Consider the following 19,128-nt stretch of genomic DNA (forward strand, 5'->3'; position numbering starts at 1 on the left):
TATCACATCCTACAGCTGTGTTCCCCTGCGAACCTTTCAACTCTGACTGTAAGCAGAAAACAGTCCTGTCAGGCTGGAGCTGACAGTCACACCATAAAACGGGCCTCACAGTGATGAGGTCATCAACCATCAATATGTCACATCAACGTTTATGCCAGAAATCCTAATCAGGCAGAATTCTGTTACTGCACATACTGAACATTTTTTATCGTGCAGTCACTCTGGCTCTTATACAGACACACAGACACAGACGTGAGGACACACACGCAGAGCATATTAATATCGTGCTGAAATAATTAATTTAAGGAAATATTAAGCAATCCGTGGCAACTTACTAAATACGAGAACCAAGAGCACATAAAATGACATTGTGTGTTCCGGTCCGACACAGATGGAGGGACGTAATGACTTGCGATTATTTACAGGAAAAGGAAAAAGAATCGCTGGAATCTTAAGCCACTCCATAAAAACTGCACTCTGTAAGGACTGCTAAAAAATATTCAATTCTCTGTGAGAGGCTGATTCAGGGCAGTAAAACGTGAGGAACTACCAATAAAAAAGCCTCACCAGCTATTTATGAGTTGCACAGAAACACATCCCTTACTGGCTTTCACGAGTAGTTGTGGAATGAAGGCACGAGGCAGAGATGGGAAACAGGTTTGCCATGAATGTAAATATATTAGTGTTTAGTTGTGACTGGTTTAGACAACACTTAAATTTGCTTTAATAGGTTCGAGTGACCTTTGAGCAACTGATAGTACAGCGTGTAGCCTTGACCCCATGGGGACATTTGAACACACCCTTCAACATGTTCCATTCACAATGTCTCTTCGCTGAAACCCTGACCTTTGACCCCCAAAAAATTCAACCGCCTCATCCTTGAATTCGAGCAAATGTTTTTGCCGGGGCTAAAGTGTTTGTGCAGCATAATGTGGCATGAACTAAGATTCAGGTCAGATTTCCCCTTTAGAAGGAGCTAATGTAATTCAGCAAAACGCTTAATAAAGGCTTCAAGAGCCAGCTTTACCGGCAGATAAAATCATGGAAATACTATTTTTCACCCTAAGCAAAACCACAGATATCATTTTGAATGAAAACTGATCATTTAGCAGAGGTAATGATGTATGATGCAATATTCCCGAGTGTTGCATTGCGAACAGATGGCGGTGTGCATGTTGGTTTTTCCCTGTAGATTTATTTTGCAGGCATTCCCCCACAATTTAGTGTTTAGTGTCCTGAGAATAAAGATTATTTTAAAATATACGTATTTCTTTACTTTGCGTGTTCAGTGGGATTTCCAAGATTTCACAGTGGAATCCATGTAAAATAAAATAGCAAATATTTGATCATGTGACCTAAAGTTCACACCTAAGGTTCACAGGAAAAACAAGTCTTCAGGTTTTAATTATTAACAATGTATTACACTGTATTAAGTACTGTAACAAGCTTTTAGGCAGGTATGAAAAAAAATGCTGTAAACTAAGAATACTTTCCAAAATGGAAGTGTTTTTTTTGTGACCACCTTTTGCCTTCAAGACAGCATCAATTTCCCTCCAATTGCAGGACTGCAGCCCCAGACCTGTGAGGAACCTCCACCATGCACAGTGGCCTGCAGATACTCATTATTGTACCTTTCTCCAGCCCTTCTACGAACAAACTGCCTTCTGCTGCAGCCAAATACTCCAAATTGAGTCTCTTCAGCCCCGACCACCTGCTGCCATTTTTACAGTTCTTATGTTTTCATTCATAGTTGAGTCGATCGGCCTTGATTCCATGTCGGAGGGATTTCTTTTTGGCTACAACTCTTCTCTGAAGACCACTTATGGCCAGTAGATGCTTGTACCTGCTGGTCTCTGCCGGTTCTGATGGCACTGCTGCACATCTTCTGATTTCAAAAGGCAATAAGTTTGGTGTGTTTCTCATCTGCTGCACAAAAGAGCCTGAACTGTACGTCTGCTTGGAAATATCTGCCCAGGAGAAACCTTGCTGTTATGCTATAAACATGGGAGGTAGCTCAGTCTGTTGGGGACTGGGCTGAGAAACGGAGGGTTCTCAGCTCAGGTCTCGATATAGACAAGCGAGGGAAGGTGCTCAGGTAGCAGGGGGAGGTGCAATGAACTGCTGAGGCGCCACTGAGCAAGGTACCGAACCCCCAAAAAAGATTTGACTGTACTCATTCAAACTGTGTGTTCTGCCCCGGCAGGATTGTCACTCATACATTCCATCTTTTTTTGTGACGGAGGCTTGTGTGCATCTCTATCTCCTTCTCCGTCAGTCGTCTTCTTTCCCAATTTAAAACTCAAAAGGAAGACGCTCAGCTTGGATGTGATTCAACTTTTTTGGGGGCCGGAATGGTCACATGCAAGGTGCACTATAAAATCACGTAATGCTGTATGACATAAGCCATAAACAAGAATAAAAAAGGTTCACTATAGATACTTGCGAACTACAGAACAAGGACTACCGGCTTGATAAAACACAGAACAGGTACAGGTGGCAACTGTAGACTCACCTGGAGGGCACAGTTCATCATTCGAATGATGTAGTCAAACTGTTGGTGGTCCATTATGATGCGGTTCTGTTGGACGTGGAGACTCAGCTCCTCGGTGAGACAGTGCCGAGCCGCTTTACCCTTCAGTGCACGCAGTGCAGCCGGCAGCGTCTGTCGAGAAGGACAAACACATTAATGAACTGATCCAAATGAGGACCTTCAGGTATTTGTGGCAGAATTGGAATCAGTCTTAGAATGGTTCAAGTCAGAAACTTAATTTACAAGCTTGTTTTGGTGACATACAGAGACTCGGGTTGAACTTATATAACATCTATATTAAGCCAGTGGGATATATAAAGCATTGCCTAGAAGCATTCTAACAGAAACACAATGGCTGGATAAAGGCTACGACCTCCTGTATATTTGGTCACAAAAAAGGAAACTAGATGAAAAATATCTTTGTAGGACAAAAAAAATGTTTTTAGAAACAAACACAAGCGATAACAGAGGGAATTGTTGGACTTCAGCCCCTTTTTATTTGAGTGACAAGGAAATTGCCACATTAAGTTTCTCTACCTATAAAGTCAGTTAATGGGATCGACGGCCTCTAATAATCAAAACCAATAAAAAAACAACACACAAACAAAGCAACATGCATCACCTTTTCAGTCTCCAGAGTCTTGTTGTCAAAGATGAAGGAAATGCAATTACGCACGACCTCCAGCCTACGTGCGCTGTTGAAAACTGAGCCACTTTTACCCATAATGGACACTGTGACAAAAGACAGAATAAAAGAGTCACGAGTGAAGAGTAAAACATATTCAAGTCCAGATGTTACATTTCTTTCAGCGCCGTCCCAAATTAACATGTTTAAAGCCACAGATGAGCTCATTTGGCTCCGGGCCGTACCAACGGGTGGCCCAGCAGGTACGACACACTTCTTCTCAGGACGTGTGCAAACAGGTGTGCTGCTGTGCTTGGCCACACCCTCCAGCACCATTTTCTCCACCTTTTCCTCATCCAGGTGGGGAAAGGGCACTTGGTGGACTCGCAGGTGTGATCCCTCTGACGGCCGAGGCACTTTCTGGAAAGCCATGTGTGGATTTGGGTTCTCCTACAAGAAACATGCCAGAGAACCACGTGCATCATTAAATGTGTTCCACAGATGTATGTGCAGTAAACACACAGCAAGACATTCTTGGATCGTGCTATTTGACAACTGGTACCTATGCTAAGACAACAGATACTACAACAGATGAGATGACCATCTGCTCCAACTCTTACATTTCTGTACAGCTGCTCAGAAAGTTCTCTGATGCGTTTCTGCAGCTTGGCCGGACTTTCCTCTTCTTCTTTAAAATTGTCAACATCTAAGGCCACCAGCTAGAAAACCATAGACAAAAAAACAGCAGTAATATGTTACAATCAATGGGTTAGGTGGTTGAACTCATCGATAATCACGCTCTTGACAGTTAGAATGACGGCTCATGCAGTATCCGGGCAGCGGGATTAACTACAGAAAAAGTGGTGCGTCGTGGTTCTGTACCTCATCAAAGAGATCACAGGCTCGGTAAGGTGGACCTCTCTCTGAGACAAAGCCGGCGAAGGCCATGCCGTCCAAAACCTTGGTCAGGAAGTCGTTCTCAACGAGGCCCCTTTGGCCAAGGAAGGCAGTCTGCATAATGTCAGAATCAGATGGACAGTTAGTCCCCCGCGCAGATGGGAGCGTTGTAATCTCCTTCGTATGGACGTACGATAGAATGAAAAATAAGCAGCGTGATCGGATCCATTTTTAGAACAAGCTTGCAAAACCTCATAAACAAATCTCAGCGAGGGGCTTGAGATCAACATCTTTTGCTGCTGAAATAGTGGATGCAAAATGGGGAACAAATCTAGCTAAAAATGCCTGCATGCAAATGAGTTTAATTGACTTCATGCATACTTATGTGTGCATGTGGGTTGGAGAGATAAAACAGTTCAGCTAAGCCTTTCTCACTCAGACTTTCCAGGCGAATAAGCAGAGTTTGTTTATAATGTGATCCATGTGGGGTACTTTAAGGGTGATGTGCTAAGAGGTTACCACGGAGACATCACAGACACGAACAAACAAAATCCCCGGCGCAAAACAAAAATGTAAACCTAATGTGTTTCATATGGCTCATTGCAGGGCATTGCCCAAGGTTACGGGATTGTGTCCGGTGCTTGCGTAAACACGAGAGCATCCCAGAAGAGTGAGGGTGCACATTTAAAAACCGATACGCACGCTCTATACGACCCTGGATTATCTGCCAGGGATTTTTGATTCAAGAGATCAAGTAACAAGAAAATTCCCAGAAGACAAAAAAAAAAGGAATAAAAATCAGGAAAGTCCAGATATTTGAGGCCAACCTTGTGAAAGTGAATTACAGGTTCAGAATGGATGCGGATAAGCTGCAGGCAGGATCTATAGCCCTGGAAGAGTTGTGCAAACAGCCTAAGAAAGACGGCTCTGACTTCCTTGTCCTGTAACACACAGACATACAATATTGTACACATGTTTAGGACTTCTGTACATTTTGGGAGGAAAAAAGAGGACACATTGGCTATTAATACAAGAGAGTCTTACTCACCAACAACTTGAGGTTGGACGGTGCAGTGCGAGGAGGAGGGAACGCATTGTCTGCTATCTCCAGATCAGGGTGCAGAACCTGCAAAGAATATGTTTATGCAAAGTTTAATAGCTTTTCCAGCGGCGTTAGCGACCATTTCCAGTTACTGAAGCAACCAGCTAAGATGTCTGACCCTTTATTAGTCACTCCGCAAGAATAGAAAAACAAAGCCCTTGTGTGTTGCGTGCCGTGCGGGAAAAGTAAAATAATGCTGACGTAAAAAGGATCTTTATTAAAACTGCAATGCAAATCACGCCAGAAGCTCTCTTACTGTATGGTTACATTACAACTTTCAAATTACGCTGACAAAAAATAGAATAATTTGGATCAATCATGCTGTGACACACAGCTGTCAACAATGATAATACCTGAACAGGTCAATTAGCAATTCATTAATGATAAATGAGGGACTCCTGCCTATTGAATAAATCCAAGTTCCTGAAATTATTGGGGAACTGAAAAAACTGCTTGGATGAAGTGCTTGTTTATTAGAATATGTGGGGATTCTATTATATATTTCTAAACGGAAGCTGCTGCTCTTTAGTCACGGCCCACTTCCTGCTGTAACGTAGCCTACTGTGCTGCACCAGGCTGGGCTCTTATGCTGGAATAATGTGGTCAGATATGTTTAACCGACAGATTCTTGAGTGGAAGAGCTAAACGTAAAGTCGCTGCATCAGGGTGACAAGTTTTACATTTGCTCTCTCATTCTGGGACTTGTTCCAATGTGTCTGTTTACTGTCGGCCCCTTTATCTCGCCTTTCTGGAGCTGTCACTGCTGTATTTCCAAAATACGACAGAAAATCCTCAGCCCTGACTTTCTTGATTACAGATATGATAAGTGTTCGAGTGCTTAAACAATCGTCAACATTTGACACTTGAGACGTGAACCGAGATTTTAGCTTTCAAAACAAATCACGGCGTGTCAGGGCCCATCTCGATGGAGCTAATTTTTTTTGCACGTGTGATTTATTTCTCCCCTTTTTTTCCCCTGCTGCAAAATGTAGGGCGAGTTCCGTTTTGCAGTTTTCTTCAAGACCAAAAAACCTGTGCAATTAATACATGAAACCACTGCAGTGCAAGTTAGGAAGGAAAACAAACTGTCTGTCATTCTAATTTAATATCAAGTCAACATTTATTGAACGCCAAACTAAAACAACGTGCAGGCTTAGCTTCCTACAAATACACAGATTCCTACCAGTCACTGTGGTACCTGCTCCTGCTCCGCTTGGCTAAGCGCCATTAACTGGGATGGTTGTTGGCCACGTTCAGCTGTAAACATGCCCTAGTGCGGTGTACTGTTAGATGGCCCCATGTGGGGCAGGCACATGTTTTATATGTGTGAAACTATCTGAGCATGGATACAGTGTGTTGATCTAAAGACAATAAAAGCAGAGCCAGTAGCACATTCCACTCCACTGAATGTCTATAGTACAGATGTCCAGCAGGCAAAGATATGCGCTCTTTGATCTGCCACTGCTACGGTTTTCTGTTTTTGTAACTCTGCAAACCGTCACCCGTCACGTTGAGCTCTTCAACTCAATCAGCACGTCTTTGCAATCCACCGGTCAGAGATCAATCACGTTCAATTCTACGCAAGATGTCGGGAAGATGTTAGCCTTCGCAACTTCAAAGGACCGTTTGAGAGTTAAGACGTGGTTTTAAGGTTGAGGTTAGAATTGGGTTTAGGTTAGGGTCAGGTTCTGAGTTCAGGTAAGGAGGTTAGTTGGGATGGTTAGGGTAAGGGGCTGGGAAATGTATGTCTCTGAAAGTCCTCACAAAGATAGAAGTACAAGGATGGGTGTGTGTGTGTGTGTGTGTGTGTGTGCATTTACCATGGACAACACGACTTGTGTTTGGTGCAGGACAGGCTCGGGGAGCATGGACAAGTGGATACACTCGGGAATCTTTATTGTTCCTCCATCCAGGTCAGCGATAATAACATCCAACTAGTGAACAAAACAGAACATGTAAATCTCAAGGTTGAGGCGACGCCACAGTGCGTGAGCAAGTTTAACACAAATGAGTGAGTTTGAGCCCGTGGCAACACTGATATGTGACGTGTGATTGACCAGTTACAGCATTCAAAAGCCCAAACCCTGCATGTAAACACACATGCCCGAGACATTTTCACTCACCAGCTCCTGAATTTCATTTTGGAACTTGGAGTGAACGCCGATGATGAAGGGGGTGGGCGAGCTCAACACCTCAAGCAGCCGTGAAGGCAGGATTGGGATGTATGGGTAACTACGTGTTTAAGAAGAAACGGACAGTAAATGCACAGTACAGCAGAGGCGATTTCTCTAAGAATGCAAGAAGCAAAGCTTCCCCCAAAATGTCAAAAATTAAATGGTCAAATTTTCACCGATGTGTTAATATTTCATCGATGAATCCCTTTTTGATTGACAGCTGGTTTGGCATATACTGCATCATTTGAACACGTGAACATTTCCCTGTTTGAGCTCTGTATCGTTAGTAGGATCGCTAATCCCATGACATTCTGTGATGGTGCTGGCGTCGAAGGCCCTCTCACCTGTATTTAAGGGGAAACATGAGGGCCTCCAAGGCTCGACACGCCTCCCCGAGCCTCTGATAACTGCTGGAGTGGAACAAAATCTTGTGTTCGGTCAGAACCGCACAAAACAAGCTCAGAACATTTTGGATGCCTGGAATGAGAAGAAATGTTTGTTGGAATGTGACTGCAGAGCTTTTGCAGATCAATCATGGGTTAAAACACAAAATTAGAGATGTCCTATATTACTGACCCATGTTGGCATTAAAATGTAATGTTAAAGTATCGGTATTGGTTTTTCCTTTTTAATGATACAAAGTTTTATGCAACCCTGTAGTATTACTGTTTATATACTGCATACATAGTGGTACTTCTGTACTGGTTAACTTCTACGGTTATTTTTAGGTCCAACAACCCCTATTAAAGGAAGATAACTCAGATCTCTCTCTCTCTCCAAGTGCCTGCTTTTGCTATAGTGATTACTTTCACATTTAAAATACCACAGCTGTAGAATTCTGACTGACAACAGTAACTAAATGTGAAGGTTTGCTGTTATTCAGAACTGGATTTTTGTGGTGATATGCCAATTATAATAGAGGCAGGAGAAAAAGACAATCAAGTTTTGGAGAGCGCAAGCCCTGATGATTGATCCTGAATGGATTAAACTGCTAAAGTAAGCTATGTTTAGATATCATGCAGACTCAAACTGAAGAATCTGATTAAATAAACTGTTTATTTTCCACAGATTTGTCCGTATGGATAAATGAGATGACAGCACAGATGAGGCTGACTTACATAAGATTAGCAAAGCAACAATTTCAAATGGAATCTTTCGCTGGAAAATCTGGGACATCAAAATGGAAATAGTCAGTTGCCTGGTTTTTGGGTAAATGTGGATAGAAAGAAAGTGAAAGCATAAAAGGAAGAAAGCGGTGGAGGTTAGAACTTTTCTGCGTGTTACAGACCATTTCTTGAAAAGCTCATTTGAAATAAGAGACACTTGGGCTCCAACTCGCTCAGAGCTCAATCTATGCACAACTAAATAATCAATATAGAGTTAAAAATATGATTTTCAATTACAGCTCTTCCACTTGCAAGGCTTGATTATTACATTTCTCCCTCAAACACATTGCATTAGCATAGCATCACAAATACAAGTGTCAAAGCTCTGATGTAACATCAGATCAAAATCAGTCCATTCAGATACGCTGAAAACTATTCACAGCTTCCTGATCCAGTTCATGTTTTAAGAAAGCAAATGTCGCCACAGCCAAACTGGAACTGAAGTCTATAGTAAACAAGCACATAAGCAACAATAGGAAGTAGTATGCTCTTATACAGTATAAATAATATCAAATGCTGATGTGACAATCGGGAAGAATTCTAAGATTACAGTTCCTGCTATTGTCTCCTATCAAGCAACTGACGGACCCATTCATCACACACTTGAGTGATAAAGAGAGGAACCCGGGCAGACAAATATCCGCACCACTGGGGGTGCTGGCTCTGGACGGTTGGTGCACGTCAATGATAAACAGGAAACATAACCAGAACATCAACAAAATCTGTCAACCCAGATGGACTTGGTTGGTACGAGCGCGGGTGCTGACAAACGCTATCTTGGGAACTTTTCTATAAAAAGTCTCCTTACACTTTCATTTTTCCACCTCAGAATCAGGTGTTCATGTTGGTGTTATGGAAACAGCGAGCGTGTTTCCAAGCCCTGAATAGTGACACCACCATTTCTGGAAGGAGACAATGGTAACAAACAACAAACACAAGGCTGTTGATGGCTGGCTTTATCTCACCCAAGGGGGGGATGTACTTCCTGCGTGGGGTGACATGCAGACATTCCTGCGTCGTGACGTGTGCGACCTGACAGCGAAGAATGTCACAGGATCTGCCGGCCTCTAAAGCTCCTGGACAAGCCTCATATGGACATATGAGGCTGGCCTAACAAGTGGAAACACTCCGCTTGCTTGCTTTCTGCTTATGTTTCACTGATAAGATGACTGGTGATATTTACTTTCCTGTCAGTACGTAAAGAACATTTAAGAGTGGTAGAATGATTAACTCAGTCAACGCTTAACCGTTCACCACTTTCACTATGTATGCTGCCTCTCTTGAGGGTTTAGTTCCAAATGTTCCTTCATACATTGATCATTTCACACAAAGAAAACCGTCCAGTGCTGCCGGATCATGTGGGATAACCTGCTCCTTTACAAAGGGTGAGACCTTTTTAAATAATGCGTACCCTCAACCGAGTCGTGCCCTTATTTAACACCAGTCGTCTGTCAGTCGAGAATTTCTTAGTTCAATGTTGAAAATTACAGTAAAGCGGTTTAAAAATATTTCAAATATTGAGCACATGTCTGTTAAAACACATTTTTTTGGATTTGTGACCCTGAGGCGGTGATGAGGGGAAGAACGCTGCATAATGTACTGATTAGGAGGCTTATGAAGGCTCACCGTCCTTTGCTGGGTAATAATCATGTCCAGTTTGTTTTGTTTGGTGCGTTCCAATGACTCCTTCATAACCTGATCACACGTGCGTTGAGCTTGCATTTGTCCTCTATGTGCACGATCAGCACTTTGTCCATGAAAACAGGAGGCTGATGCAAAGGCACTCAGAAAATAAATTCCACTCTGTTTTGAAGTGCATTCTTTCAATCAAATGGGACTAAGTGAGGGCCAACTTTCCGGATCAGATTTCAGGTAAATGTCATTTAGTTTTACTCAGAGAAATTAAGCGCTAACTGAATGTAAAATTCATCTGAAGTCTGAATGCTGTAGACTGCATATCTTCATGTGCTCATTCAAGCCCTGATAAGTAAAAAAACACCACGAATGTGCTTCAGAACACTAAAGAAGCAAAATGTCTGCGCGAGTTCTGTTGATGTGACGACCTGGGGCAGGAAACAATGCTCTGTGAATAAATTCTTTAACAGGAAGTTAACAAATAAGTGACACAACACAGACTCACAAAAAAGTCATGGTCCTTAAGTGTGCGGACTCACCCAGCTGCTGGAAGAGCAGAGCGACGCTTTTGCACGTGACGGGCAAAGTGTTGTTGAGAGGCGTCTGGATGAGCTGCCTGTCTCCTGCTCCCAGGCTGAACAGCTTCTGTCAAGAAAGCAAAGCCACTTACAGACAAGCTCGTAAACATTTTAAGGTCATCTTGCCTGAAGGGGAAAAACATCAAAAAAGGCCTCCACTAAGATTTCCCTGCTGCAGAAACTATAAAGGTGTTTGAGTGAACAAGACAAATCTCCTTTACCTGCTCTTGAAACACAGACTTTCTCTCTTACAAGCGCATTATTTTAGACTCCTTACATTTAAAAAATATTCAATGTCTGCCTGCTGTTGGAATACACACAACAGAGACGTGACGCGACAGCTTGCCTACGTACTGTTTGATAAATGAGTCAGTTCCATGGTTGGGGTGATGCCTAAAGGCACGTCTGAGGTCTAAAGCAGCTGTGTCTCATTGGAATAAGGGTCAAAGGCCTTTTAGAACAAAAGGTTAGAACAGATTTGTTTTTGACTGAGCATTTCCTGATCTGACTGTCCACCAGCCAGTCTGTTTGGGTCTGAGCATCTGATGTGAGGCTACCAAAAAGAGGTCAGGGTCTGTGCCAGTCTTTCAATCTAGACTGAGCTGTTTTCACATGTTTAACATGAATCATTTCAGTTATAGTGGGGTCGAGAACACACCTGAGATCCACCAATAACAGGAACCTGGAATGTGAAGAGGTTGGCCACCAGACCCTCCAATGGAAAAGGCAGGTTATCAATGTACACTGCGTAGATGAGTCCCAAGCACCCCTGGAATGAAAAAAAAGTGAAATAGTGGTTTTACACACGCAGTCAAGGCAGATAAATTGCTAACAGACAGCAGCTCTACGACTAATGACGTTTAATATTATGCTGATTTTGAGTCTGGATATCTGGAACACATCAGACACGCTTGTGCGTCACATCTACTGTGTGCCCATGATTTATGGCCTACATCTTGGCCAGTAGAGATCAGAGCTGCAAGATGAAAACAATGATATGAAACAAGACAGGGAATGCTATTTAATCAAGATTTGATCACACGGCACATTATTACCCGGAATATTTCAGGATAATCCAGCCTGGACACGAGAATAAGACTTTTCGGTGCAAACACTTGAGCTGGCTGGATCAGGCCGTTCTCCTCCGACTCCTCGTCTTCATCCCCATCAGCCTCGATGCTTTTTGATCCCTGAAACAATAAAATCGAGGTACTTTCAGTTCAAGAGTTCAACGTGGTATCGTGGACTAGATCTTTAACGGCACTGCAGGGCTGAGACCCTGCGAGTGATTCACTTCAAATTACAACACGTGCCTCAATTTCCTGAACATTCACTTTAACTTCCATTAAATTTCCAGATTCCATCACATTTTCATTTTAGGGGAGTGCGATAATATTGCACTGAGTTATAATAACACAGAGTTGATTATATTTCATCATAGATAAAAATAACCAAGAAAATATTATGGGAGATGAAGTTATCACATTTTTTTTTTATCAACAGGTCCCCAGAAATGGTAAAAATACCTCCTTTGTGTCCAGAAACACATTTACGGATGTTTAATCTATTATTTTTTGATTCCTAGTCTGACCCCATTTAGTGCAGCTGTTCATCCCACCGGACTCACTGGACACTTAGCTTGAATTGTGATGGTTAATAAAAGATCTCGCCTGTAAATAGACAATCAGTGACGGGGTACCTCAGAGAATTAAAATATGGTTGGATGATAAATGCGGTGTCCCTCCTCAGAAACACTGATAACCAAAGTGGGAAGTTATTATGCTGAACCAAAAACACTGACTCAATAGTCTTTCGTGTGAAACACCTGTCTTTAAGAAGTGAATAGACTTGTCTTGATTTCCTTTTTTATTAATGGAACACATACACTAAAACCCGTTGTTGTGCACTGTGTCAATCATTTCTGGCATTTTGAGTCTGCAATTCTTAGGCTGTTAGTTCCAGATTGCAAATACGAGACATAAACTGTGTTGAGGGCTTATTTCAGGCATGATGTACTGTTATAGTACAATAAAACAACACATAAACATGTACAATTAGAAATGTATAGTTTGCGGTTCAAGCCGTTTCCTGTACACTCAGTCATCCCAGACTATAAAACCTGTCTTGATATAAAAATATAACTCACAACATGCCTGATAAACAAGCAATCTGGTTTCTATCGGGGATCCAGGAACCCCAGAGCATGGCTAACCCTTGCTCATTCCTAACTAAAGCCCCTTAGCACAAACTGGTATATTTTCTCCAAGCAGTGAAAACATGCCATAAGTGTTTTGGTGTCTCGGGACCCTGCAGCATTAAATTAAAATATCCCATTCAGATGGGAGTCCCATCTCACCATTATTGTAAGGATTTTGTACAATTATTAGACAAAACACATTCCTCCATGCTCGCTGTCTAAACTCTGCCTGTAATCCATCTGACAAGACAAGGATGTCAGTCTAGAGAGGAAAGATTGTTTAAACAACCTCACGTTTCTCCACTGAATCCTGGAATGTGTGCTTATTTTATGAGGATATAACACCTGGATGAAGCCAAATATAGGCTACCTATAATAATGATCTGGGTTGGGGTGGTGTTGTGCTTTAGGGCTCTATTCAATTAAAAGGGCTCACTCCTCACAGCATGTTTTGGACAAGGTATCCATCCGCGTGCCTTGGTCAAAAGCTTTTGGCATAGATATCCATACAAGTCAGTTTATGAGGATTAGATATAGTTTATGTACTGGTTCCAGAAGGTGAGGGCTGTAGTAAGTAAGCATGAACCTCCAGTCAATAATCTCTCACGTGCTTCTAGGACCGAAATGACTAGAAATAGACCAAAAGAGTGCTTTATGTTCAGTTACATTTGTCCTTTGATAAGACAACGTGCCCTAAACCCTTCTCTGTCGCACGCTTCAGAGCCCACAGAGAAGTATTTGTATCATTATGGCTCAATGGTGCATTACTCAAGTAACAGGGAAAAGATGCTCGGCAACAGTGCTCAGCCCACGGCCGGTTGTTCTCATAGACTATTGCCTATTGCATTTAAATGGGGGACTGTTTGACTGATCTCAGCAGAATGTTCCTGCATGTGGGACTGCATGTGAAGTCAGAGGGCAGAAGGACACGAGTCATTTATGGCCTCTAAGTTCTGCACAGTGAAATGATTATTTGGCTATTTGGCAAAGGGAGACGTTAACAAAACAATTCAAGAATGGAAATGAGCTTTTCCAAAGAAATCTGTGATTAATAATTTATGGGGTTTCTGAACATGTGTCTCATAACCACACATCTATGATCGCACGTGAAAAGCATCAGAGAACGCAGGTCCATCCTGCCCTCGTTAATGGAATCCTCCATCCAGCTCACATTTGATTTAATATTTATTGACTTTGGCGGTTACGCAAAAACCGGCGTGTCTGTCCGTCTGACTGCAAGTATAGACTTTAAACAAGATCAAAGCCAAGGCTTTGTTCATAATGCAACCTACTATGATAAGTAACCAATTACTATTGTTATATGTACGCTAAACGCACACTCCGAGCATCTCTGGCTTACATGTGATGCAAGCCAAGTCGAGAGAGCACCGATACTGTGAATAAAATGGAATAGACAATGAGACAGCCAACACAGACACTTCCAGCTTATTTTAATCATGTGGGACACGTGAAAACGCGATCTTAATACTGGTCATGAGAAAGCTCTCATTCCTGCCCGGAGGTTCCACGGCACTCCAGTTTGCTCAGAATCCCAGTAAAGCACCGTTAGGCCTTCAGGCAGAAATAACACCTTTATTGAGATCATTTTCGCGTGTCTTTCTAATGATTCCTAGATCTGATTAATCTCCATTTCAGGCTCAAGGTTTTGTTCCATTTGTTTGAAGTAAAATAAAACGTGTTTCACTCGCACTCAGTGGAGGGTTTATCGTCTTGTAACCCCATCAGAGGATGAATGGGCGCACGCCAGTGCTTCAGTCTTACCTGCAGATTGACCTCTGCCTCATAAAAGGTAAGGCAGGAGCAGTAGTGTCGGTCCGAGTCGATGTCTGTCAGGACAACGGTGAAGAACGTGGGGGCTTTCCTGTCCCTGGAGAGCCTCCAACCTCCAGGCTGGCAAAACTGAAATGAAAATAAAGTGCTTCAGTTGAGACGACGATCGCGTTCAGGGAGAATCTGAAACGATGAGAGGCTCGGGGCTCATTATTACATGCCACGAGATTTTCTTTGACAAAACACTGAAAAAGGTCTGAGCTTCTCAGCACTCTGTAAACCCATTTTGTAAAAACTTTCCTTTTGAATTGCCTATTTTTTATATTCCACGATACCGGGTTATTGCAAATCGATAAATCAAAAATAGCTCCCAATGTTACAATGGACACAAAACATCTGTGGAAGGACACAAGCGTTCTCTGATGCAGTGCGCCGCCTCAGTCAACGAAGGGCAGCCAGAGTTGACGCAGCGTTTGTCCCATCAGTGAAAACAGGAAGCATAGGTTCATAAAAGCGGTTAAAGAAGCAGAGCGCTATGACTCACGTGCTCACATTCATGCAGACGCCACCTCTGAAAGGTCACCTGTTTGTCACGACGGACAACCACAGATACAAAAACAGACGCATGCACAAACACAGACGGGTAACACAAGTAACAGATGAATTTTATGGCACATAAAGGAGCAGCTATGGGAGGCAGGTCACTGAGGCCTGAGTGTTTGTGTCTAGACTCTGTTTTTGCTGGAGGCCCAACTGCCCTGGCTCTGTGCAGTGTGTTTAGACTGCTCTTTAAAGGCTACACAAGGGATCACTGGACACATGCAGAAAGAAACTGGGCAAGAGAACGTGTGGGTGAGCCCAAACCCTGATGGAATGCTGGACAGATGGATGAGTGTAAGGACGAAGGTGGCAATGAAAAGAGTTACGAAGTAAAGGCAAGCTCCCAAACACAAAGTGACCACAGCACAGGGACAAAAGTCCTGAATAACACAGAATAACACAACCATTGCAGCACAGTTCCGCCGGCCTACAAAAAGAGGTATGATGACAAACAGCGCTGTGATGTTTTATATGGCCCAAGAGCAGCACGTTGCAAACAATGGAAAAGAAATGTGACAGTAGAGTAGTTTACAGTTTCTTTTGGATTGCAAAAATAGATTATTTAGTGGGTAACTGGAATTTTGAAAGTATTTTAGAGTTTCCATTTGTTGCAGTTCCTCTTTTAATTCTAAATCTCCCAGGTTGCAGGCTTCATTACATTGAGATGTTTGGGGCTGTTACTACACAAGACCATAAAGCTGATGTGGCCATCTTCAAGTTCCCGGGTTCAAAGGGAGACTTCAAGATACCGTAGAGAAAATAGTGCTCACCTGGAGTCTATTCTAGCAGTCACTGTTTGGGGAAAACACACTAGACAGGTATCAGACTACAAAATAGCCACACAAACACACACCTGTGTGCATGTGTGTGCACAAGTGTGAATCGAAAGCTGCCCTAAACTATTTCAACTATGCCATTCATTGTTGTCAGAGGTAGATAAACAGCTGCACAGCTCAGAAGTTGACAATAGATATGACATCCTGTACATCTGTTTGCAGCTGTACGTGCACGTGACAGAGAGACAAATGTGTGAAAATGAATCGACCTCCTTGATATTAAATCTGTGTTTCCTCAAAGTTTGTCTTGCATGTCTGTCTCAAAAGGGATTCTTGAGAGTTGGTGGAGGCCCAAAGACACTTAAGGGAGTTGAATATTTACAAAATGATTTTTATTCATGGACCATCACTGAGATAGAATATTGCAATAATTGTCCCTGCATCATATCACAGTCATAAGATAATTATGGTCCAGGGTCACGGTTTTAGGAAATGAAATGGCTGTGGAGGGTCAATATTGTAGGTGGATTAACGTGCATGATCTGAGCAAGATATAAAAGCCAATAAATTTTTCTCATCTCATTAAAACATTTACATAACTGATGCTGTAAACTTATTTCCCTGAAACATCATCCAGCTTTGTCTGGTCCTGTTTTTATTGGCTACATCAAACCAGGCTTGTGTCCTCTATAAAATCATGTTTATGTGTTTTTGCTGTTTGTGAATAAACTATCTGAAACAGATGCCTCCATTTCTGGATCTGGAACACGTCTCAGCAAGTTCTGCAAAGGGCTGCAAAACCCCCAAAAAGCTGCAACTGAGGGGCTTTCAAAGAATGTTAAAAGCTGGGTTGACCGAGATTTAAGGACCTAATGAAGTGGAGGCAGATGGACACGAGCTCTGCACCCAGCTTTAGCATGACGGGAATGTTCTGCAGCACAACAAATACAAAGGTTACCACCTGGGCAGCCCCCGTGCAGCACATACAGAGGGGAGAAAAGGACATCTCCCCATCTCAAATTAGACCCGAGTCAAGTGACTGGGAACCCACAAGGGACACACTGCCCATGTTAACGTCAAAGCAGCATAAACCCCTGCTGCCCCCGGCTAAATCTGCACCGCATCAGCCTGGTGTGACTGACCCGAATGTTCTATTCTCCAACGCAGCCGCTGACACTGGATCTGCAGTCTGACCTGTTAAGTATCGTCACAATGGAGCGTTTGATGAGCAGTTCCATAAAACACACGCACACACGCACGCCGCTCACCACAGAGCTGTATTCCCGTACCATGATGACAAAATGAATGCTGCATCAGGCCGGCGGGGGCCAGATATAACTGGATCTGTAGCCGTTTGTAAAGATGACTCAGTAGAAAGTGATAAAGAGAATGTTAGTGAACTGGCACGTGATAGATGAGCCGTCTACTTGAAGATGATGACACAGGCCTTGAGTGGCTCATAAAAACTTAAACATCATCACAAATGAAGAAATCAGACTGTTTCCTAATTTACAAACCCGCAAACACCAAAAGTGTTGTCTCTCAATGTAATTTATCATTCACAAACTATGTTGTTCTGGCTTATCTCAACACTGACACAACACAAAAATAAACCTGTTTGTTTCTGGGAAATCAGGAATTTAGTAAAACATGCAGGGGAAAAACCAGGAATACGCATGTTACTGGAATAGAGTTTTAGTTTATATAGTAAATGATATTCTAGTAATAATTACCATTTAAAGACATATAGAATAATGAAAGAAATTAATGTAAAATAAACATATGAGTAAATTAATTACAAAAAAGGGATGTTAACACTTGCCTTAAGGGAAAATGCTTAAAAAAAATATAAAAAGAAATTCATTTTCCATCCATTCTTACATACAATACTGGGAAAACATCTCTGCCAAGACAATGTGTTCAGGAAAAGATGTGCGCAAACCCCTCTCACTTCAATCAAGCTTCTCGCCATTCATGTGGAAGAGACTCATGACAGGAAAACGCCACAATGGTGGAAAGAGAAACGGACCGTGTCATCGTGGGGGAGGTGGTGTACCTGTGGAGGTCAGTGGAGAGCTGCCAGCCCTGCGTCATCAAGTTCGCAGGATGAGCTACAACAATTGTAATCTCCTCTCCTCTCCTCTCCTCCTCTCCTCTCCTCTCCTCTCCTCTCCTCTCCTCTCCTCTCCTCTCCTCTCCTCTCCCCCCCTCCCCCATCAACAGGAGGGTGCCCCTACATGGTCCTGGTCCTGCTCAAGGTTTCTGTCTGTTAAAGGGGAGTTATTCCTTGCCACTGCTGTTTGTCGGGGGTCAAGCCCTGGGATTCTGGAAAGCACCTGATTGTAACAGATGATATGTAAATAAAGATTGATTGAACTTAGAATGCAGCAAAGGGAAAAAAAACAAAGCAAAACCAGCCGTCTGTCTTATCACACAATTCCGGCCTCTTGTCAATCACACTGATTGCTTCTTCTTCCCAGAGCAGTCTTCCGTTCTGTTGCATTTTTCAAGCCATCAGACATAAATTAAACTTGACTGTTTAGGTGTGAGTTCATGCAGCGAGGAGACGTCATGTGCTCTTCAGTCGTTTAACCTAAATGAAGGTGGCAGCGCAGCGACTCCTCAGTGTCAGCGGAGTCCTAGTTTCCCTATAGAGGTATGTTATGCAACGCCAGGATCATATGGTTTATTTTAGAGGGATATTTTTAGAGAACCGCGATGGCCACCAGTCATTGCAAAGAAACGATGAGTGATTGAGCAAATGTTGTGGACCACGCTGTGTTCATAATGCTTTACGAATGTCATGTGTGTACAGAAGAAACACCAGAAAATGTTCCTACTAACAGATGTTTTTTCTGGTAGACAAAAGCATTACAGATTCCCAACATCCCCTGGGACGGTTTTTTCACTTCAGGGCAAATAGTCTGAGCGGAAAACAATAAGTAAATTAATATCACATAACCAGTTTAGGAATGAGGATCTCATACCTCGGATGGAATTTAATACATCTGAAAGTAGGTTAACTAGAACAGATCAAGAGAGTGAATGAGCTGATTC

At 42.6% G+C, this 19,128-nt stretch overlaps 1 protein-coding gene across 3 annotated transcripts in view; it reads right to left on the reverse strand.

Moving 5' to 3' along the window:
* The window catches only part of sbf2 (SET binding factor 2), a 59,247-nt gene that overhangs the window by 24,753 nt on the left and 15,366 nt on the right, over nucleotides 1-19,128 (reverse strand). For 2 of the 3 annotated variants that reach the window (XM_057024263.1, XM_057024251.1), the window contains exons 3-16: nucleotides 14,687-14,824; nucleotides 11,763-11,897; nucleotides 11,366-11,476; nucleotides 10,669-10,774; nucleotides 7,673-7,805; nucleotides 7,278-7,386; nucleotides 6,975-7,088; nucleotides 5,101-5,178; nucleotides 4,880-4,993; nucleotides 4,038-4,166; nucleotides 3,776-3,874; nucleotides 3,401-3,605; nucleotides 3,153-3,262; nucleotides 2,513-2,662 (exon numbers count right to left, since the gene is read on the reverse strand). In XM_057024263.1, the coding sequence (XP_056880243.1) occupies nucleotides 2,513-2,662; nucleotides 3,153-3,262; nucleotides 3,401-3,605; nucleotides 3,776-3,874; nucleotides 4,038-4,166; nucleotides 4,880-4,993; nucleotides 5,101-5,178; nucleotides 6,975-7,088; nucleotides 7,278-7,386; nucleotides 7,673-7,805; nucleotides 10,669-10,774; nucleotides 11,366-11,476; nucleotides 11,763-11,897; nucleotides 14,687-14,824 (1,731 nt within the window). The remainder of the gene's footprint in view (nucleotides 1-2,512; nucleotides 2,663-3,152; nucleotides 3,263-3,400; nucleotides 3,606-3,775; nucleotides 3,875-4,037; nucleotides 4,167-4,879; nucleotides 4,994-5,100; nucleotides 5,179-6,974; nucleotides 7,089-7,277; nucleotides 7,387-7,672; nucleotides 7,806-10,668; nucleotides 10,775-11,365; nucleotides 11,477-11,762; nucleotides 11,898-14,686; nucleotides 14,825-19,128) is intronic. The other variant, XM_057024257.1, reaches the window with a different exon arrangement.

Source organism: Takifugu flavidus, chromosome 2 (assembly GCF_003711565.1).
Source record: "Takifugu flavidus isolate HTHZ2018 chromosome 2, ASM371156v2, whole genome shotgun sequence".
Classification (NCBI taxonomy): Eukaryota; Metazoa; Chordata; class Actinopteri; order Tetraodontiformes; family Tetraodontidae; genus Takifugu; species Takifugu flavidus.